General features: G+C 40.6%; 1 protein-coding gene across 1 annotated transcript in view; it reads right to left on the bottom strand.

Annotated features, from left to right (window-relative positions):
- The window catches only part of ipo11 (importin 11), a 310,760-nt gene that overhangs the window by 160,781 nt on the left and 125,730 nt on the right, over positions 1-24,249 (bottom strand). Inside the window, exons 12-16 of the mRNA XM_048597668.1 lie at positions 24,028-24,071; positions 21,830-21,920; positions 20,732-20,779; positions 20,374-20,479; positions 7,180-7,306 (exon numbers count right to left, since the gene is read on the bottom strand). Of these exons, the coding sequence (XP_048453625.1) occupies positions 7,180-7,306; positions 20,374-20,479; positions 20,732-20,779; positions 21,830-21,920; positions 24,028-24,071 (416 nt within the window). The remainder of the gene's footprint in view (positions 1-7,179; positions 7,307-20,373; positions 20,480-20,731; positions 20,780-21,829; positions 21,921-24,027; positions 24,072-24,249) is intronic.

Here is a 24,249-nt window from a genome sequence, read left to right as displayed (position 1 = left end):
AAATGTAACTCACCATTACTGGGCAACAGAGATTTGTATTTATCAGTCCAATGATGCAAAATTACATTCTATTTGCACGCTGAATACGAGACACCAATCGCTAAAAGAGGTGGCAGGAAGTGGCAGGCAAACAAATGTAAATATACTATCTAGAGACCAGATTCACAATGGGAAAATAATTTTGTTCAAGAAATCTTTCCTTATCTCACAAATAGGATCAGTGAAAGAGAATAAGAACATAGAACATAATGCAGTACAGGGCCTTCGGCCCTCGATGTTGCGCCGACCTGTGAAACCAATCTGAAGCCCATCTAACCTAAACTATTACATTATCATCCAAATGTTTATCCAATGACCATTTAAATGCCCTTAAAGTTGGCAAGTCTACTACTTTTGCAGGCAGGGCATTCCACGCCCTTACTACTCTGAGTAAAGAACTTACCTCTGACATCTGTCCTATATCTATCACCCCTCAATTTAAAGCTACGTCCCCTCGTGCTAGCCATCACCATCTGAGGAAAAAGGCTCTCCCTGTCCACCCTATCTAATCCCCTAATCATCTTGTATGTCTCTATTTAGTCACCTCTTAACCTTTTTCTCTCTAACGAAAATAGCCTCAAGTCCCGCAGCCTTTCCTCATAAGACCCTTCCCTCCATACCAGGCAACATCCTGGTAAATCTCCTCTGCACCCTTTCCAATGTTTCCACATCCTTCCTATAATGCGGCGACCAGAACTGTACGCAATACTCCCAGTGCGGCCGCACCAGAGTTTTGTACAGCTGCAACATGACCTCATGGTTCCGAAACTCAATTCCTCTACCAATAAAACCTAACACACCATACGGCTTCTTAACAACGCTATCAACCTGGGTGGCAACTTTCAGGGATCTATGCACATCTCTCTGCTCATCCACACTATCAAGAATCTTACCATTAGCCCAGTACTCTGTATTCCTGTTACTCCTTCCAAAGTGAATCACCTCACACTTTTCCGCATTAAACTCCATTTGCCACCTCTCAGCCCAGCTCTGCAGCTTAAAACTAGTTCATGTCACATTTATGAAATTAACGAAAATAACTTTAATATCTAACAGTACACAGAAAATCGATAACCCCTAATAAAGATGTTTGAGGTATCAGCATAAATAAATCATTTGAGCTCATTAAACCAGATATGTTAATCATGAAAGAGAACGTGAAACATGACTTAAGTATCACAAAAAAGTCAAGCTAGGAAAAAATATTCACGCATCTCCTAGAGCAAGGTTAACTCTGCCTTCACCTTTTTTATGAAGTTCTGAAATTTGCAGGTGGCTTAACCTGTAAGTACGTCAAGTTTAAAAAACTGATTTCCTCATGATTGATAGCCAAACCGATTTGAGGCAAGGTAGAATATGATTGCTTGAAAAGACTGTCAGACAGTGTATCCCTTTATACACACAGAAAAGTACACAGTACTCAACATGTTATTCAGAGAGAATTAAGCAATTAAAACATGGCAGAAACAAGGCATTTCGTCCAACACATCCATGTCAATCACAAAAGCTTCCTTCCAGCCTTCATCTAACTCGAGCAAAATATTCTATTCCTTTTTCCTCATGTTTATCTAGTTTCCTCAAATACATCGGTGTTATTCGCTTCAGCTGTGCCTTGTGACTGAGTTCCATTTTCCAACTACTTTCCAAATAAAGAAACAAAAACAGAAATTGCTAGAGAATCTCAGCAGGTCTAGTGGCATCTGAGGCAAGAAAGCAGAGACAACATTTCGAGTCCAATGATTCTTGATTGCATATTACATATTGGCCATTATCTTATATTTACGGCCCTCCAAGTCTGATCTTGCCCACAACTGAAATTGGCTTTCCCACATAGACACTGGTAAATACTTTCAAAATCTTAAAAAAGTTCAATCAAATCGTTTTTTTGAAAGAAGTCCTGGCTATTCAACTTTTTATGATAGATTAAACATTTGGTTTCTGGTACAATTCTGATAGCTAATTTCTGCTACTACTATGCTTTTCAATGTATCCATTCATGAAATATGGGCATAACTGGTTAGGCCAACATTAATTACCCAACACTACTTGCTGTTTTCTCAAATCACCGCAGGCAAGGGGATGAATGAACACCAAAATGCTATTAAGAAATCCAGGATTTTGACCTAGCCTCAGTGAGTTCCAAGTCAGGAGGGTGAGTTGTTTAGAAGTGAATGTGCAGGTGTTTATTTTTCCCCATGCATGTTTCCCTTGTCCTTCTAGATGGTAGGCATTGAGGGTTTGGAGGTGTTATCTAAGGAGTTTATAAGTTCTTGTGATTAATTTTGTAGATGGTACACAATGCTGCCAATGTCTGCTAGTTGTGGCAAAGAGAAGAATATTGAATGTGGTACATGGGGTGCAAACCAAGCTGGGTCATTTTGTTCTGGATGGAAACAAGACTCTGGATTGCATTTATGGAGCCAAGTGGAAAGATTACCCTCATATTACTGTTTTGTGCCTTGAAGATGCAGGACAGGCATTGGGAGACTGGAAGTGAATTATTCACCACAGAATTCCCTGCTTCTGACTTGGCCTCATAGCTATAGTATTTATATGACTTGTTCAAGGTCAGTCTCTGTCAACTGTAAATCCAAGTCTGTTGACAAAAAGGTATTCAGTGATAGTAATGACATTGAACATTAATAGGCAATGATTAGATTATTTCCTGTTAGGGATGATCATTGCCTGGCAGTTGCTTGCCATGAATGTTACATGCAACTTATCAACCCAAGTCTGGATGTTGTCCAAGTTTTGTTGTACATTACGACGGACTGCTTCAGTGTCTGAAGATTAACAAGCGGTGTTGAACTTTGTCCTATCAATGAACATCTCCACTCCTAACTTTTTGACAGTGCGAACGTCATTAATGAAGCAAGTGAAAATGGACACTACTCTGAAGAACTTCTGCTGTAATGTCTTGGGGCTAGGATAATTAACCAGGGCTAGTTATTCCATCCTCTGGCCTGCCCTTGCCCCCCTAAGCCATATGCCCCCTGAACAAACACAGCAGTAATGCCCCCGATTTGAGCACAGGGGCCCCAGGCCTAGTCACTGGACCATGCTTATTCTTCCTCATCACCTGCCCCAAGTTCTGTTGTTAACTGTCAAAAGTTACAGCTATCCTCCACTCTCACAGGTATTACTCCAATCAGTAGAGAGGTTTTCCCTTAATTCTCAATGATTCCAGCTTTAAAAGTGCTCCTTCATGCCATACTTGGTCAAGTGCAGTGTCATGTAGTCATAGGCAGTCACTCTCACTGTACCTCTGGAATTCTAACCTTTTGTCCATGTTTGATCCAATGCCATACTGAGGTCAGGAGCTGAATGGCCCTGGAAGAACCCAAGTTCTGTCAGTGAGCAGGTTATTAAGTTTCAAAGTCAGTTGACAGCAATATTGATGACTCCTTCTCTTACTTTGGTGCTGTTCAAGTGTAAATTGATAGGGTAGTAATTGGCTGAGTTGGAAACCCCTACTCTTTTTCTGCAGACAGGATACACCTAAACATTTTCCACATGGTTGGATAGAGACCAATGTATTTACATGGGAACAGCATGGTATAGGTGCATTTAGTCCAGAGCACAAGGCTTTAGTAGGGTTGTCAGAATGTAATCAGGGCCCATAGTCTTTATAGTATCCAGTGTCCTCAGTTGTTCCATGATAACATATGGACTAAGTCAAACTTAACGACTGGCATCTGTAATGCTGGGGACCGCTGGAGGAGGTTCAGCTAGATCATCCACTCACTGTTTCTCTTTAGAAATGTTGCAAATACTTCAGACTTGTCTTTTGCGCTGACGTGGTGAGATCCGCAAGGTAATATTTTTAAATATAATTTGCTTACACAAAACTTACGGTCTCGGCCTCGTCAACTTCTTTTTTTCCCCGAAATGCCTTACTATATTATCTTTAATAATAGCTTTAATATCTTCCATATTGTAGCTTAACATCTATAATTTCCTCTTTCTGTCTCCCACCATTTTTAAATAGAAAAGTTTTGATCACTATTTTCCAAACTCAATGGAACCTTGTGTGAATCTGCTGAATTTTGGAAAATTAAAACCAATGCATCAACTATCTATTAGCTACTTTCTCAACCCCCCTGCCCCAAGAACCAAGGATGAATTCCTGGACCTGGGAACTTGTGAGCTCCAACACTTTGTAATTTTTTGGAGTTCATCCCTCCCTTCCATTTTCAGAGATACAGCTAATTCTTGGAATTTCCTTGTATACTTGATAGAAAACTGAAGCAAAATACCTGTTCCATTCATCTGCTGTATCTTTACTTTCCACTATTAATTCCCCAACTTACTTTTACAGGACCAATATTCACTATGTTAACTCTACTCTAAATATTTACAAAAACTCTTTATTTCTAGATCCCTTTCTCATATTATAATTTTTCTCATTAATTTTTTAGTCAATTTTCCTTTTTGTAAATATTCTGTCCAATAGTACATGTACGTACAAATTAGGCAGTGGAAAAAAGGTGACATGGTCCCTTGAGACTGCTCAGCCATTTGATATGAACACAGCTGATGGAATGCTCCACATTCCCGTCAATTTGATAAAATCTTGATAAACAAGGGGGTGAAAGGTTATCTACTTCTTCCTTTAAAATAGTCCAAGAAAAGAATTCCAAGGATTCATGACCAGCTATGAGAAAAAACAAATCATTTGTCTTAAATTCTGACCTGCCATCCACCTTTGTGCAATCACATCTTTTCTTTAACGTTTGATGCTGCCTTGAAATTATTCATTTAACCGCTCATGTTAGGCTTAGAATTTTCCTCTTTTGTAAATTTTCGTGTATTCTATAACTTTAAATGCCTCTCCCTGCATCTCCACTGACCAATTCCTGAATCTCATTTGCCAGTTTGTGTGGGCTAGTTCCGTCTTCTTACTCTCATAAGTGCCCTTGTTTAACTTAAAACACTCATCTTGGATCCACTCATTTTTTCATCAAGGAGGATGAATTTTACATTCAGCTTATGATCTCAGTTACCACTGTGCTTTGACGAGGTCATTAACTAATCCTATCTCATTACACAATAGCAGGCCTGATATCTCAAATACCCCCAAATGTGCTCTAAGAAACTATCCTGAAAGCAATTTATGAACTCCTCCTCCAGTTAACTTTGCCCTTCTCTTTTTTCCAGATGATATACATATTAAAATATCACACAATTATTGTCATTCCTTTCTGACAAACTACCCCCCCCCCCCCGGCCACCATTTCATACTTCATATTCATCCTAACTTGTTGTTACGGTTAAGCAGCATGTTCACCACTCCCACAAGTGAATTCTTGACTGGACAAACGTTTCAACTGCACTTTGCAGTGAAGAATTCTTTTTTAATTGTAGGAAAACAAAGTCAAAAGGCAGGAGTATAAAATTCTGCCAAAAAATAGTCACTGTCATTTCTCTCATGACCTAAACCACTTCTTTGTTCTGGTTGCCCAAATTTAGGCCATCCTTCTCTATTGTGCTAATGTCATGGTCAATTAACAGAGCTGTTGTTCCACTCTTCCTAGTCTCCGTTTTGTCTAAATCTCCAGTAACCTTCAAAATTCAGGTCACAATCTATGTCATCCTGCAGCCATATCTCTGTTATGACCATTAATTTGTTGTTACTTATGTCTATTTGCGCTACCCATTCAGTGGTTTTGTTTCAACTATTATGTATGCTGAGATGAACAGCCTTATTTTTATTTATTGTCTATCCCTAGATGCCCTTGAGAAGGTAGTGGCAAGCTGCCTTCTTGACCCGTTGCAGTCCATGTGTTGTAGGTAGACCCACCATGCCCTTAACAGCATCAGCGCAATTTAATGTTTATGCTGAAGTTCTTGCTGACGATAGCATGAAACCAAGTAAGCAAAAAATCTACCTGAAGACTAAACATCCTCACCTCAAAGGTGAGGCAGTATCAATTGAACGTACTGATCAAGGAAATAAGCTTGCTGTCTCATGGTAACGTTTTGGCAGAATGTGGGAGTGCAAAAAAATGTTACATGCTTTTAAATGACGTTGAATCACCACTTAATTTCCTGAAACATAGTTCATAGATTTTACTGGGTGACATATTTAAAAAGGCTCAATAAACTTAGCCTTAGTTTGTGAGGTGAAAACTGCAATATTTCACCATGCATGAAGTACAGAGCTTTGTTTAAAAAAAATGTTTAGCTATTAACTGGGACCTATGTTCTGCAAAAAAAATGTTAATATACTTCCAACATTGTTCTGTAGTTATGGATTGCCAACTGCTATAACTCAAAAGCTAAAATAAATTATGAACAGAATTCCATATATTTATCAAGACATAAATTAACCGTAGGCATGCAAAATCCATGCCAAAGTGATTTTTGGTCAACAAAATCGATGTCAAGTCAACAGAAGTGGATTGACATTGCGGGTGACTATTTTTTGACTGAATTTTATACTGCTTTTTGGTTTTGCTTTTTTACAATTCCTCATCACAAAGTGCAGTTGATACACTTGTCCAGTTTGCTGTAAACTGGGACTTTCCTCATTTACTTGCATCAGGAACAGATACAGAAGACACTTAAAAGAGGAGCCTTACTTGTCATTGAGACTCCAAAATGAAGCTAAGATTTTGCAAATTCTACACTTGTGTAACAAACTCAACCTACGTAATGAGACATTAGCTACACTTTTGTTTTTATTTCCATTCCAAACAATACATTGCTTGTGTCTTGAAAAAATACACAGGTAAAAGAGGTATTCATCGGAAGCATTAAACAAATTCATTAATTATCCAGCAAGCCCAATCTTTGACCTCTTTGGAAAAGACAACTGTGTGCAGCATAAACAGTCTCCTAATTCAAGATCACTAATTTTGTACTGGAGACTAAGCCTTTCTTCAATTTTATCTTAGGATGTGTGACCAGATGAGATGTGGATCATCAAAGAGAAACTCAACAATCTCAAGGCTCAAAATCTGCTGGCTTAGTGTATAACTTCACTTCAAACGAAGTTGACACACATGTTCCCAAATTTAATTACCACCAAAAAAGACATGCCACTATGTTAGCAACAGCCATATATTACAAACGTAAGATCGTCAAAGAAATTAAATATAGACTGCATTGTGGAAATATAGACTGTATTTGAAAACATACCACACGGTCTTGGTCTTGCATGAGATTAAGGATAGCCTCGTACAACATTGGTCTTAATTCTGATTTAAATTTTACTGAGATCCATTGACCAATCAACCAAATCACCCTCCGCCGAATAAGTTTGTATCTGTACATTAAAAAAAAGACAATTACATATTAGTAACCTATTAAAAATGTTGATCTCAAACAAATGACCAAATCATAAAAAACCCTGCAAAGCTATCAAATTAATTTAGTTACTGCTACAGTGCCTTGTCAGATCTATTTCTAGAAGAGCGGAGTGAATTTTTTGAAAATGGTTCATCGTGAAATATTATTATTGCTGGAAAGCTTGGGTTCTAAACTGAAGGAATAACACACATCATTGAACCATATAAAACAGATGAGGCCATTCAGTCCATTAAGTCTGTACCATCACAAATACAATACTACTTACACTAGGCCCATTGACTTGAATGTAACGACACATCCAAGGGTTCATCCAAGTTTTTTTTTTAAAGCTTTCCCGCCTCAACTACTCTCGCAGGCAATGTATTCCAGACACTCAACACCTTCTGTGTGAAAATATTTTTCCTTAAATACCCGTTAAACTTCATGCCTCTCACTTAAAAATTATGTCTCCTTGGTACTGACCCTGCAGCAAAGGAGAACAGCTGCTTTCTATTCATCCTCTACATGCCCCTCATCATCATATACAACTCTAACAATCCCCCTTCAACCTCTCTGCTCAAAAGACAACAGCCTGAGCATGTCCAGCTTCTCCTCATAGTTGAATTGCTCCATCCCAGGCAACATACTGGTGAATCTCCTTTGGGCCTTCTCCAGCACAATCACATCCTTCCCGTAGTGTTGTGACCTAAACCCCAGACAGTACTCCGACTGCGGCGCTGTACAGTTCTAAAATAACGTCCAGGCTCTTTCAATCTCTGCCATGACTGATAAAGGCATGCATCCCAAATGCCTCAACTACCCATTAACCTTTCAGAAATCTGTGGACAAGCACCCAAAGGTCCAATTAACTATTTCCTTGTCTTGTTCCTCACATATATCAGGTTAAATTCTATCTGCCACTGATCAGTCCATTTGACCAATCAGTTTATATCTTCCTGTCGAATGTGTCATCTGCAAACTTATCATCCCTCCCACATTTTCATCTACACATAAGGATATTATTAAATTGGAGAGGGTTCAGAAAAGGTTCAGAAGGATTTTGTTGGGACTGGAGGGCTTGAATTATAAGGAGAGGCTGTATAGGTTGGGACTTTTTTTTTTTTTTTACAGGGGTGTAGGTGGTTTAGGGGTGACCTTATAGAGGTTTACAGAATCATGGGAGGGTGGCATAGATAAGGTGAATAACATGGTCTTTTCCCTAGGGTAGGGGAATTCAAAACTAGAAGGCACAGTTTAAAGATGAAAGGGAAAGACGAAGAAGTGACCTGAGGGGCAACATTTTCACACAGAGGTTCGTACATGGAATGAACTGCCAGAGGAAGTGGTAGATGCAGGTACAGTTACAAAACTTAAAAGACATTTGGACAGGTATATGAGTGGAAATGGTTAGAGGGATATAGTCCAAATGCAGGCAAGTGGGACTAGTTTAGTTTGGGAAACTTGGTCAGCATGGACGAGTTGGATCCGTGCTTTATGAGTCTATTACTACATTAATGAATATCACAATCAAAAAGGGACCCAGCACTGATCCCTGTGGTTCACCACTGCACACAAACAAACAAACAAACAAACAAACAAACAATCTCTTATCGCTAAGCCAATTTTAGATCCATCTTGCCAAGTCACCTTGGATCCCATGAGTTTTGGACTTCTTTATCGGTTTCCCACATGGGACCTTGTCAAAGGCTTTGCTGAAATCCATATAAACTACATCAACCACTTCATCAAAACATTTGGTCATCTCCTTGAAGAATTCCACCAGATTTGTAAGAACTCCACCTGTCACAGCCATGCTGACTATACCTGAGCAAACCTTATCTCTCTAAATGGATATTAATTTTCTACTTCACTATTTTCTCCAATTGTTTGCCTACCACTTATGTTAGATTCATAGGTACATAGTATCCTGGTCTATCTCTACCACCCTTCTTGTGAAGATGAACCACTGTCCTCCAATCCTCAGGAACCTCCCCTGTGGCCAGAGACAAGTGAAATATTTGGGCCAGGGCCCCTGCAATTTCCTCCCTCATCTCCCACAAAAGCCTGGGATATAACTCATCCAGACCCGGGCATGTGGCCACTTTTTAATCTGCCAAAACTTCCAATATATCCTTGCCTCTTATTTTAATCTGGTCAAGAACTTTACAGTCCATTTTATCAAATTCTGTACTTGCATCCTTCTTCTCCTGAGGAAAAGCAGATGTGAAGTACTCTTCTTAAACAGTCTACTGATGTCCTCTGGCTTCACACACACCGTCTCCTTGCTTCCTAACAAGCCCTAACGTTTCTCTGAGACAGCAAGAACTGCAGATGTTGGAGTCAGAGATAACACAGTCTGGACCTCGAGGAACACAGCAGGCCTGGCAGCATCAGAGGAGCAGGAAAGTTGACGTTTCAGGTTGGGACCCTTCTTCAGAAATGGGCAGGGGGAAGGGAATTCAGAAATAAATAGAGAGGAGGGGTGGGGCTGGGGAAGGTAGGTGGATGGTGATAGATGAGTACAGGTAGTGAGTGGTAGGGATTGGTCAGTGGAATGGGTGGGGCAGATAAGTGGGAGAGAAGAGGGACAGGTTGTGCCAGGTCAAGGAGGAGGGGTTGAGAGGGAGGGTTGTATATGGGATGAGGCCAGCGGTGGGGAGATTTTAAAACTGGTGAATTCCATGTTTAGACCATCAAGATGTAGGGTCCTAAGGCGGAATATGAGGTATTGCTCCTCCAGTTTGCGGGTGGTATCACTGTGGCACTGGAGGAGGCGCAAGATGGACATATCACCCAGGGAGTGGGAGGGGGAGTTAAAATCCCAGGGAGGGATGCATTTTTATCTGTTATTCTGTTTGTTTCATTTTATATCCTGTTATGTAGTGTAGTCTTGGCACAGGTGGCAGGTATCCATGTGGTCAGTTTGGTCTTTAACTTAGTCCAGTATTGCTTCTTGGCATCTCTGATGGCCTTGCAGATGTCCTATCTGGACTTCTCATAAAGGTCTGGACTGTCTGACCTGAATGCTTGGTCTTCAGTAGGCTGTGGATTTCCCAGTTCAATCATGGTTTCCGGATTGACTTCTTTGGCACGCAGTCCTCTACACACTTGCCAATGAAGTCTATGACAGTGGTGGCATACTTGCCTAGGTTGGCCCCTGAATTCTTGAATATGGACCAGTCCACCGAATCCAAGCAGCCCTGCAGAAGTTCTTCTGCTGCCTCAGACAAGCAATGTACTACTTTCTGTGCTGGGTCTTCACGTTTCAACTTCTGTTGGTAAGCTGGGAGGAGGAACACAGTGTTGTGATCTGATTTTCGAAAGTATAGAGGGGGTATGGAGCGGTAGGCATCCTTGACAGTTGTGTAGCAATGGTCAAGGATGTTTGACCCTTGCAGGGACAGGAGATGTGTTGATGGTATCTTGTTGCACCCTCTTGACCTGGTTAAAGTCGCTGGCTACAATGAATAAAGCTTCAGGGAATTTCATCTCAAGTGTATTTGTAGCAGTTCGACCAAACAGTCTGTTTCCGTGCTGCATAACTCTGTCTCAATGACCCAGCCTCAACAGCCCTCTGTATTAATGAATTCCACAGATTCACAACCCTCTGAGTAAAGAAATTCCGCCTCATCTCTTAAATGTGTGACCCCTTATTGACACTACTCACTTCTAAGTCTTGATTCAGCCATAGCAAAATATCTCTCTGACACTGGATTAGAAGTTTGTGAAAAGGCTAGTTCAACTGTAACTGAGAGTTCTGGTTCAATTACAATGCTCTCAATCATCTTCACACGGATGACAATGAAAAACAAGGATCCAAGAAGGAAGCAGTCATTTGCATTAGAGAATAGAGGAATTAGAGAATGTGTTCATATTGAACTGTGGAATTATTTGTTAGATCAACACCACAAAATGAACAAAAGCCTAAAGATTCAGAGATTGATCTTAGTACATATGCAAACTTTTACAATTCATTCTCTCATTTTGAGAGTGAAATCCAGGAAAGTTTTTATGAAATTGAACTCAAAGCAAAAGAAAATCTGTTTGGTGTAGTCTACAAGTGTGTGGATAAAAGAAAAAAATTGAAAATAAGAAGCCACTGATGGCAATGCACTTAATATTGATGAAACACTTTTCTAAGAGTCAAGCTTTGAGCAGAATCTTTTATTCCTTTGATGGATGCACTTAAAAACAACTTGAAGATAAGAGCATATACAAGAATGCTGCAAACAATTTTTCATTTTTTAGTTTCTTTACATAGCTTAGATAAACAACTGTGTGAAGTTGTAAAGCATCTAATGAAAGATTAGCCGATGTTGCTGGAGAAATAAAGAGATTTCAAAGTTCCATCCAGGACAATTATTCAAACGAAAGGACAATTAAGTCTTTACCACCTGTATCAAGCCATCATCTAAGATAAGATTCATTTGGCTTTCCTTGATGTAAAAGCAAGATTGCAAAGGTTTGATCTTTCATTGCCCTCCTTGGATTCAACCTCCGTACAAGGCCATTCTGCTATTCTTTCAACACTTACGCCAATAAACGTATCATAAACTAACCAGCTTCTCCTCATGATAAGGTTATTCTGCCAACGGATATACGGGTATTCACCTTTCTTTCAATTCTGCTGCAATCATCCTTTTAAAAATGAACAAATCCTTGACCCCTCTATGCTTTTAAACTACCACATCTTCGCATCACATTCCTGTCCAAAGGTTTTAAGCATATTGTACCATTAAAAATACATGTCTTTCCTTTCCTCCACTCCGCGTTTAAAATCTCTCCAGTCAGGTATCCATGTTTCTAAAGTACCGAAACAGCCAAATCCAAATTAATACATCGCTTTAGCTGGCCTGTTAGATCTCTACATAGCAAGATACAAAGGGCTACAAATAAAAACCTGGGATGATGATTTTTTTCTATTCCAAGGAAGAGGTAGATAAGTAAAATTACTGATCAAACACATCAGGGCAAGTCTGAATTTAATGCTTCCCTTTGCAGTATGGGCTTACCCCATGTGTTAATGCAAATTCAATATTTTAATGTAACCTTTAAAAAAAATGTGAAATGGTCAAAAGTAAGATTGTGTGTCCAAGGTACTCTATATATAATGCATCCCTAGCGGTCTACTACATAAACATTCCTTGAAATCATTCATAACACAAATTCCTGTGTATGCTGATCCATGCGGAAAAGACCACCCAGACAGATTTCCAGACAGCTATGATTGTTTTTTTTGTCACACTGGAACCTTTCTGAATACAAATATACTTTTCAGTTGTACTAATTTTCTTTAAGCTCACTGAAGTCCAGACGAACTCAGATTTCTAAAACTGAGTTCAGAGATCATTTTTAAAAGAAGAAAGAGGGACAGAAATGCAGAAAGCTGGAAAGCGAGTAGCCAGGATTTTAAATTTGTTATGCTGGAATACTAATTCTCATAGTAAGTCAATGAAAAGGACAAAGGGAGAAACAGGTTGAAAATAGGTTACAGGCAGCTGTTTTTTCAGATAAGTGAAGAGCTTATGCAAGAAGAGAAGCAGGGAAAAGAGGACTCCAGAAGAATGAAGTTTTAGAGGTCACAAAGGCTTGGGAGTAAAGACTTCAGCAGCAGTGGTGCTATAGGATGGGCAGATGTAGTCCTAAAGAGCTGAATGACCTTAAAATGACTTAGAGTCATAGACTAATACAGCGTGGAAACAGGGCTTTCGGTCCAAACTGGTCCATGCTGACCACGGTGCCCACTCAGCCAGTTCCAATTACCCGCATTCGGTCCAAATCCCTCGAAACCCTTCCCATCCATGTACCTATCCAAATTTTTTTTTAAATGTTGCTATAGTACCTGCCTCAACCACTTTCTACAGTAGCCCATTCCATATACCACTCTGTGTGACGAAGTTGCCCCTCAGATCCTTCTGAAATCTGTCCCCTCTCACCTTAAATTAACGCCCTCGAGTTTTGAATTCCTGATCCCTGGGAAAAAGACTATATGCATTTGTCCTATCTATGCTCCTCGTGATTTTATACACCTCAATAAGGTCACCTCTCATTATCCTATGTTCCAAGGAACAAAGTCCTATCCTTGCCAATGTCTCCCTGTAACTCAGCCCTACTGGTCCTGGGCAACATCCTCGTAAATCTTCTTTGCACACTTTTCAGTTTAACTGTCTTTCCTCTAACAGGGTGACCAAAAGTGTACACAATACTCCAAGTATGGCCTCACCAACAACTTGTACAACTGTAACATAATGTCCCAATCCTATACTCAATGCCGTGACCAATAAAGGCCAGCATGCTAAATGCCTTCTTCACCACCTGTGATGCTGCTTCCAATGAGCTATGCACTTGCACTCCTAGGTTCCCCTATTCCACACACTCCTCAGGACCTTACCATTTACTGGGTAAGACCTACCTTGGTTTGACTTTCCAAAGTGCAACACCTCACACTTGAATTGCATTTGACAATCCTCAGCCCACTTTCCCATCTGATCAAGATCCCTCTGTAATTTTTGATAACCGTCTTCACCATCAACAATACCTCCTAATTTTGTATCATCAGCAAACTTACTAATCATGCTTTGTACATTCACACCCAGATCATTTACGTAAATAATAAACAACAAAGGTCCCAGCACTGACCCCTGTGGCACACCACTTGTCACAGGCCTCCAGTCCGAGAAACAACCTTCAACCATCACCCCCTGCTTCCTACCTTCGAACCAATTTTGAATCGAATAAGCTAACTTTCCCTGGATCCCATGCCACCTAATCTTCATGGCTAGCCCACAATGTGCAACCTTGTCAAAGGCCTTACTAAAGTCCATATTGACAACATCCACTGCCCTACCCTCATCCATCCTCTTGGTTACCTCTTCGAAAAACTCGAAAGGATTTGTCAGACATGACTTGCTGCACACAAATCCATGCTCGCTATCCCTAATCAGACCTTGACTATCCAAATGTTGGTTGATCCTGTCCCTCAGTATCCTCTCCAGTAACTTGCCTACCACTGATGTCAGGCTCACTGACCTTTAGTTCCCTGGCTAGTCTTTGCTACCTTTCTTAAATAATGGAACAACATTAACCACCCTCCAATCTTCCGGAACTTCACCAGCAGCTGGAGATGAAGCAAAAGTTTCCACAAGGGCCTCTGCAATTTCTTCCCTGGTCTCCCACAACATCCAAGGATGGATTTGATCAGGCCCAGGGGATTTATCCACCTTAATGTGCTTTACGGCTGCAAACACCTCCTCTCTGGTAATATGTATGCGGTCCAAAACATTCCCACTTGTTTCCCTTATGTCCTTAGCATCGATGATTCTCTCCTCAGTAAACATTGAGGAGAAGTATTCATTAAAAATCTCCCCCATCTCCTGTGGCTCCACATATAGACGACCATGCTGACTTTGAAGGGGATCGATTTGCTCCCTAGCCACCTTTTTACTCTGAATATAGCTACAGAACCTCTTGGGATTATCTTTAACTTTATCTGTCAGATCCATCTCATAGCCTCTTTTTGCTCTTCTGATTTCCCTCTTAAGTGTGCACCTATACTTTTTATTGAAGTGTAGGGATTCACTTGAGCCTGGCACCTTAACCGCAATGTATACCTTCTTCATTTTCCTGACCAGAGCCTCAATATCCCTCGTCAGCCAGGGATACCTAAACCTGCCCCCTTTTCCCTTCACTCTAACAGGGACAATACTGTCCCTGGACTCTTGATAGCACACTTTTAAAAGCCTCCCATTTACCAGTTGTTCCATTTCCTTCGAACAGATTCACCTAATCGACCGCTGCTAGATCCTGACTGAAGGCTCCAAAATTGGCCCTGCTCCAGTTTCGCACCTTAATGTACCTATCCTATCTTTTTCCATAACTATTTTAAAACTAAGAGTTATGGTCACCGGACCCAAAGTGCTCTCCGACTGACACTTCAGTCACTTGTCTGACCTCGGTTCCTAAGAGGAGGTTTAGTGTTGCAACCTCCTGAGAAGGGCCCTTTACATATTGATTTAGGAAATTTTCTTGGGCATATTTGACAAATTCCACCCCTTTCGGGCCTTTTACACTCGGTGGCCCAGTCAATACAGAGGAATTTAAAAACTGTGTGAATTTAGGGTTTACTTCTATGTGTTTATTGATAGCCTTCTTGGTGGAGAACCAGGCCTCGAGGAATTCCCGTGCTTGACTCTGTTTGGCCTGTCTTAGGATCCTGGTGTTGTCCCAATCAAACTGGTGGCTCTCCTTATCTGTGTGAATGGAGATGAGTGAGTATCACATGGATAAGGAGGACTACCAGTTCGATTGGGGCAACACCAGGATCCTAAGACAGGCCAGAACAGAGACAAGCACGGGAATTTCTAGAGGCCTGGTTCTCCACCAAGAAGGCTATCAACAAACACATAGAACTAGACCCTATAGATACACCACTGCAAAGGAAAACTGGAAATCAGATGATAAACTCTGGGGTCCGTTAGATTTAAAATACCAGGCCGGAAAACACAACAGCGCTTCATCGGAGGCTGCACTGATGATGTTACCCAACAGGGTAATGAAACTTTTGCAAACTAATGAACCAGCTCGGCGAGCCAACCAACCACGGCATCCACAATTCGAGTTACAGATCCACTTAAGAACCTTAGGAACCAATACTACTTTATTATTCCCACAGGTATCTGCAATCTCTCTACACATCTACTCTTCTAGTACCCACTGGCTATTTGGGGATCTATAATACAGTCCCAACAGAGTGACCATCCGCTTCTTATTTCTAAGTTCTAACCAAATGGCGTCATTTGATGACCCCTTAAGAATATCCTCTCTAAGTACTGTTATAATATCCTTGCTTACTTGAACTTCTGTCACGCTTGTGGCTTCTGCATCCTGGAACATTGAGCTGCCAGTCCTGCCCTTCTCTCAGCCATGTCTCTGTAATGGCTATAATATTCCAGTCTCCAGAGCCAATCCATGCTCTGAGCTCATCTGCCTTATCAGTCAGGCCTCATGCATTGATGCAAATGCACTTTAAACCAGAAATCTTTTCCCTCCCTTTATTGTGCCCCTGGCTATCCGAAATAGTAAACTTGCTCTCGATGGCTAATATATTTTCCCCAGACTTCTCAATGGCCACTCTGTTATTCAGAGTCCCACCCCCCTGCCAAAGTAGTTTAAACCCTCTCAGGCAACACAAGCAAATCTCCCCACAAGGATATTGAGCCCCCTCTGGTTCAAGTGCAACCCGTCCCTCTTGTACAGGTCACCTCTACCCCAGAAGAGATCCCAATGATCCACGAACTGAAAACCCTGTCCTCTACACTAGCTCCTCAGCCATGCATTCATCTGGCCTATCTTGCTAATTCTATCCTCACTGGCACATGGCAATGGGAATAATCCGGAGATCACTACCCTTGAGGTCCTGCTTTTTAACTTCTTACGGAACTCCCTATTACTCATTTCACATGGCCCCATCCCTTTGTCTACCTATGTCATTTGTATTGGATGTGCACAATGACCTCTGGCTGTTCACCCTCCCCCTTCAGAATGTTCTGCAACTGCTCAGAGACATCCTTGACCCTGGCCCCCAAGGAGGCAACACGCCATCCTGGTCTCTCCTGTGGCCACAGAATCTCCTGTCTGTCTCCTTCACAATTGAGTTTCCTGTCAGTATCACTCTGCCTGACTGCATCCTTTCTCTTTGAGCCTCAGAGCCGGTAACAGTGCCACTGACCTGACTGCTGCTGCTAGCCCGAAAGGTTGAAGTTCTTTCTTAGACTGGAGGCCTGTAACTTTGACATGGATGATGCAGAAATGGAAATAGGCAGTATTGGATAAATGAGGTTTCATAAAACCAAACAAGTGGATAGAGAGGAATGAATCCAATGGCAGGAATCCGAGTTTACGCTCAAGGAGACTTGGTGCTAGCAGTGGAATACACGCACACTACTACTCCTTGTATAATGCTGTCACAACATAGCCAAAATCCTACGGTCAGTCTGCACATGCGTGCAACAGTAGACTGGAGACTGAACTGCACAGGACAATGTAGGTAGTGGAATGTCTCTTTCAAATGAAATGACAGTTCTTTTGGGACATTGAAAGCAATAATCGGCCAACTGAATGGTATGCTGGGAAAACTGGCCAACTGAACAGGATGCTGGGAATGGATCAGGCCTGACAGACAGGTGTGCATAGGTGTTAATGAAACAGTGGAACTGAGATATTAAGCCAGGAAGCTTGCAGCATTCACTGTCAAATTGAATCAAGGCAGCCAGATATGCAAGTCATTCACCTTGATTGTCTATTGAATGGGTTGTTGATAGACAAAGCTGCACGGTTTTGGGTGGAATGATAGATCTGAGTTTCAGTAAAGCTGTTTTGGAGACAGCTAGGCTAGGGTTCGCTCAATCAATACGAAAAATTACAATATCCAATAATGCTTTTTGGAACATCCTCCCCAAGATAGAAACTCAATTTAAATTATGCTAATTGCATTGTTACGTCAAACTGCTGCTAAGCCGCTGTGCTCAGAAATCACCTGGATAACTAGTTGAAAGAAGCCACTCAAATAGAGGGGTCTCATACACACTCCAGCAAACATCAGGACCAAGAAGCAGAAACCTTGGGAGCAGGTGTTATAGCCTCAACTCCAATTCGACCACTTGTAATCAGAGTAGTCCATATTTTCTAATATCTTGCGCTCTCAAAGCAGATTTTCAACTAGTGTGTGGGCAAAGACATTCAAGAACTGTAACGTTACTTGGGATATTAGAGGGAAAGACTGGTTTTGTAATGTTGTATATGTGTATACATGTGTTTCAATGATAATAAACCACGTCTCATGGTAAATCACGTCTCATTATTAGTGTAAAATGAGTTCCACTAAGTAAGCAAGTTGATCAGACCACATGAAAGCAAAGCGCACAACAATATAACCGTAAATCATGACATGCAAAGTCAATCACTGAAGCACTGAAAAATCCTTTCAAAAACAATTAATTTATACACAGACTAAAATATATCTATTGGTGTTCCTGTAGTGGTCACTAATCTTAAATATGGTAAAATTGCTGTTCATAGACTGTCATATGAAGTCTGCTCCATGGGAGCACGTCTTGAACTTCAATGCATCATCCTGGCAATATGGTCCATTTCATCTGCTTGATTCCATGTACCAACTTATAAACTGGGCATAACCCTAAGCATTGATTTCTAAGCTGAAAAACTGAAGGCAACACATAATAAGAATTTAGTTCTAAATATACATTTATTAGCTGAAAAATGAAGCATTGATTTATGGACCAAATATCAGCCTAAACATGTATTTTACCATCAAAGATGAGGATCATCTTATTTTCTGTGATCTACAGTAAATTAGAAGCATATGGCATTTAGTTCACTTTCCCAAGGCCCAAGCTGCACATAAATGTCGTTTTAAATATTTGGTGCTGCAACAACAGCATTGGTAATAGTTTTTGGCATTTCAATTACAGTGATGCATTAAGATAATATAACTGAAAAAATGATGGATGATTATCATACTAAACATGGTTTTTGTTTGTCATCATCTCTCTATTGATAAAATTATTTCACATCATAAATAACAATATTTTACCAGTTCAGCAAAACAGTGAACATGCATATCGGCTTTTAGAAGCAACAGCACATTCCCAACACATTTTTAGGGTAGCAATCCTATTGTCAGGTTAGACAGATTCCAATAATATGTGTTTAATATCCATAGCTTAGACCATTCATTGTCCAAACTGAGAAAGATAATGCTGAAGTGGAAGGGATTAAAATGAGAGAAGAAAATGAAACTCAAATGATCCCAAAGAGACATTTAGTAAATGCAAAGACAGAATACAAAACTAAAGAGCATTGTATGAATACTTTAATATCCCTCCAGACATGTTTCTAAACATCTAAACACGAGATTCTTAATTTATTTTCTAAGGTTTTAGAGTAGATTTGTAGCTCAGGTTGTGGGTGTTGAGGTTGGTTGGCTCACTGAGCTGGTTCATTGTTGTTCTGCAGACGTTTCATTACCCTGCTGGGTAACATCATCAGTACAGCCTCCAACAAAGCGCTGTTGTGTTTTCCCGCCTGGTTTTTAAACTCCGGAGTCTATTGAGCTGGATTACCTCACTTGCAGTTTTCCTTCACAGTGCAGTGTATATGGGGTCAAATTCTACGTGTTTGTTAATGGCTTTTCTCCTGCAGTACCAGGCTTCTAGGAATTCTTGTGCCTGTCTCTGCTTTGCTTGTCCCAGGATCTTGGTGTTGTCCCAGTCGAATTGGTGGTTCTCCTTATCCATGTGGATAGAGATGAGTGAGTATTGGTCGTGTCTTTTTGTAGCCAATTGGTGTTCATGTACCCTTGTTGTTAAATTCCTTCCTGTTTGTCCGATAATGTTTGTCACAATCTCTGCAGCGAATCTTATATATGACACTGATCCTGTCCATAGTGGGTAGTGGGTCTTTGGTCCGGGTGAGCAGTTGTCATAGGGTTGATGTGGGTTTGTATGCCACTCTGATGCCCAGCGGTCGTAGGAGTCTTGTGGTTAGTTCTGATGTGTTCCTGATATAAGGTAGCATAATGAGTGTGTCGGGGCATATAGTATCTTCCTAGTGTTGTTCATGTAGGCATCTTCTGACCCAGTTTTTTGGATATCCATTATCTTTGAAAACCTGGAAGAGGTATTCTTCTTCTTCTCGGTGTAAAAGAAGACAACATCAAGATCCTGGGACAAGCAAAGCACAGACAGGCACGGGAGTTCCTAGAAGCCTGGTACTCCACAAAGAAAGCCATCAACAAACACATAGAACTCGACCCCATATACACTCCACTGCGAAGGAAAACCGGAAGTGAGGTAATCCAGCTCAACGGACTCCAGAGTTTAAAAACCAGGCGGGAAAACACAATGGCGCTTCATCAGAGGCTGCCCTGATGATGTAACCCAGTAGGGTAATGAAATGTCTGCGGAACAACAATGAAGCAACTCGGCGAGCCAACCATCTTAATTTATTTAAACAACAATAGCTTACCTTATGTGAGTAACCTGTAATTCAGCCAGTAATTGGTTATTAAACCACTGGTCGAAATCCACACTATCAAAAAGTTCGTAGGCTGCCAATCCAACAGCATTGTACACTATTAAGAAAAATGAAGTATCAACAATATAAACTAATTTCACAATATATTTAATTTATTAACATTAATATAAAATGCACAGTTTATATTTTCTACTTCTACAGGAACTCTTACATAACATTCTCAAATTACCTCATGCTCAATTCAATGTAACCACCAAAATAAAACATTAATAAATAATGAAAATCAATAACACTGATGTAACCACAATACTTGATTGAGCTGGAAGAAGTGCTGCAAAACATAACATACCAGCATCTTTGATAACTAGTTCAACAGTATTATCGACATCAGATGGCCCTGTAAAATAACAAAGACATGATTTCTAAATATGGAGTCACAGAAATACGGCATAGAAATAGGCCACTTCAGACATGTCCAGACATCCCATGTCCAAACCTCCCTCTCATGCCCACCTCCTTGACCTGACACAACCTGTCCATCATCTTCCCAATCTATTCACTCTAACCTTCCCGCTGACCAATCCCCACTATCCATTATCTGCATCCAACCTATCACCAACCCACCTACCTTTCCCCAGCCCCACACATCCTCCCTCCTGCCTCCTTTACCTGACACAACTTGTCCATCTTCTCCCCCACCTATCTGCTCCACTCATCCCACTGACCAACCCCCACCACTCCCTACCTGCATTCACCTATCACCATCCCACCAACCTTCCCCAGCCCCACCCCTCCTCTCTATTTATTTCCCAGTTCCCTTCCCCCTCCTCATTTCGGAAGAAGGGTCCTGACCTGAAATGTCAACTTTCCTGCTCCTCTGATGTTGCCTGGCCTGCTGTGTTCCTCCAGCTCCACACTGTGTTATCTTCATTGGGAAATATGTTTTTGCACCTTCATTGTAGCTGTGACAATACACTGATACTCTCTCCCAACAATACCGTAGGAATACCTACGCCAGACTTATACCACAATCGCACCACATTGTGGCCCAGCATAACATTCTCAAGGACAATTAGAGATGAGCACAAAGCTCTGGCCCTGCCATTGACACTTATCCCTTGAACAAATCAAGAAAAATTAAGTGAAATTCTACTAATGTGCGATTAACTTGTGGTAATTATTTTGATACACGCTTGGATATCATATATAAATGACACACATTTAAAAAAATCCATACAGAAAAATATCCCAACAATTTTGTACAATAAACAGAAAACACTTGCATGTAGTCTGGTTTCAAGTAATATGGTGCTAATAGGGTTTTTTCCGTTTTACAAATTTTAGTTTGAGAGATTTGAAAGCACTTACTATTGAAATATTCTCTTTGATAAAATATTATGACACATTTAAACTAAGTATCTATTTTAAAAAATATAACAAAACTTACCATGTAGATTTTGAACCATTTCTAACAGCACAGGGGTGAGTGTTTGGCTATATTCGTGAAAAATGTCCAAAAACAGGACTTCCGTACATGGCTAAAAGACCAAAAGAATGATAAAATAATGAGAAAATGCAGAGTTTTATTCCAAATTTAAACTGAAAACTAATTTCTATTGTAAGAGTTTGGGAACTGGAGGAACTGAGTGTATTATTTATATTTGCAAATTTACCCGTTGGAAACTTTCAGATTTTTCTCTTTGAACATCATGGCATAATCTACAAGGTGAGAATTTGTCCCAGAAAGTCTGTGGAGTTCTTTCAAAAACAATCCAGTAAGTCCCATGTCCCTACTCTTTCCACTCATTCAGGTAGCAATTCTCCATCAAGTAATAATCCAACTCCATTCTGCAGGCAACTACTGAATTGCTACCCACCACCTAATTGTGCAATGCATTCTCATCCTAACCAGTTGCTATATAAAAAAAAGTTATTTACATCACTTTCGTTTTATTTTGCCCATTCATTAATGGTGTATCCTCTGGTTATCAACCATCAGTTGTTGGGACAGTTTTTTCTCATTCATTCAGGAAAATGTGGGTGCTACTGGCTGGGCCAACATTTGTTGCCCATGCGTAGTTGCCCTTGAAAAGGCAGTAGTCAGCTGCCTTCTTCAACCACTGCAGTCCTTTCATGCAGGTAGACTCACAATGCCGTTAGGGAGGGTGTTCCATTAATTTGACACAGCAACAGCAAAGGAATGCCAATATATTTCAAAGTGAGGAAGTTGAATAGCTTGGAGGGGATCTTGTAGGTTTTGGTGTTCTCACACATTAGCTGCCCTTTCCTTCTGGATCAAAGAGTTCATTGGTTTGTAAGGTGCAGTCAGAGAGCCCTGTTGAGTAGCTGAAAACCATCTTGCAGGTAGTACACAAAATCCAATGCCTTTTCCCTTCTAAATAGTTGCTGTGGTTTTGAAAGGTGCTGTCTAAAGAGCCTTGATGAAACTCTATAGTGCATCTTGTAGATGGTACATACTGCTGCTACTGACCAGAGTAGGAATGAGTGTTCGCGGATAAGGTGTCAGTGCAACAGGTAGCTTTGTCCTGGATAGTGTCAAGCTTCTAAAATCTGTTGGAGTTTCACTCATCCAGGCAACCAACGGGTATTTCATCATACTTTTGACTTGTGCTGTATAGATGGGGAGTCAAGAGGTGAGTAAGTCGCTGGAGGACTTCAAGACTTGCTCTTGTATTTAGAGTATTTATGACTAGTACAATTCAGTTTCTCGTCAATGGTAATCCAAAAGGATGATGGTTAGATTCTCTCTTGTTGGATACGATCAATGCCTGGCACTTGTGCACCATAAATGTTATTTGTCACTTATTAGGCCAAACCTGGATACTCTCCAGACACTTGGACATGAACTGCTTCATTACGAGAAGTCATGTATAGTGCTGAACACTATGCAATCATTAGTCTTCCTTTGTGCTAAATATGATTCTAGTCAGTGGAGAGATTTCCCGATTCCTACCAACTCCAGTTTTGCTCGGGCTCCTGAACCCATACGCAGTCAAATACGGGTTTAATGACAAGGGCAGCCACACTCAATGTGAAGATGGGTTTTTGTTTTCCTCCCTCAGGTTTAATTATCCAGTTTTGTTGCCAACCAAGAAGAATGATTTGCAATGGGAATTTCACTTTCAGAGCTGAGTCCGTAAAGGAAAGCATGATTTTCATTTAAAAGGCCTCATTAAGTTGCATAAATCTCTCTGTACTAAACACACAAGAATTTTCCACAACTTGTCAATCAGTATTTAGCTGACTAAATAAGACATTCATTTGCCTAAAATTAGTGAAGATGACTGAAACAGTAAAATTTTACATTCGGATTGGACAAGGGGAAAGGAATCTGTGGGTCATCAGTCAGGGCAGGGATGTAAATTTTAAGGTCTGTGCTGATTGGCCAATTACATAACATTTTAGCCACAAGTGTACTCATTAAAATCACAAGTGACAAAGTTGCAACACATCTAATCTGGTAGTTTTCTAAACCTGAGACTCTTCCGGAATCTAAGGATTCTTTCAAGATTCCTCCCAATGCAGCTACACTGACTATCAGATGATTAATTGTAGTGAATAATACATTTTCCTTGATAAATAAATTGCTCTCAACAAGTGTAATTCATAATCAGTCCAACTTACCCTTAAACTGTACTTGTAAGAGTCCCCTCCAGCCTCTTCCACAGCTAGTGAAATACAAAAAAGGTTGACATTATGAGTAAATGATCAGAAGACAAATAAAAAGAATTACAACATGACTCAATAAAAACCAAAAGAACTGCGGATGCTGTAAATCAGGAACAAAAACAAAGTTGCTGGAAAAGCTCAGCAAGTCTGGCAGCATCTGTGGAGGAGAAAACAGAG

Source organism: Rhincodon typus, chromosome 1, assembly GCF_021869965.1.
Source record: "Rhincodon typus isolate 14 chromosome 1, sRhiTyp1.1, whole genome shotgun sequence".
Lineage (NCBI taxonomy): Eukaryota > Metazoa > Chordata > Chondrichthyes > Orectolobiformes > Rhincodontidae > Rhincodon > Rhincodon typus.
Note: the sequence above shows the minus strand (reverse complement) of the source record. Positions and strands in the feature narration are given on the sequence as shown.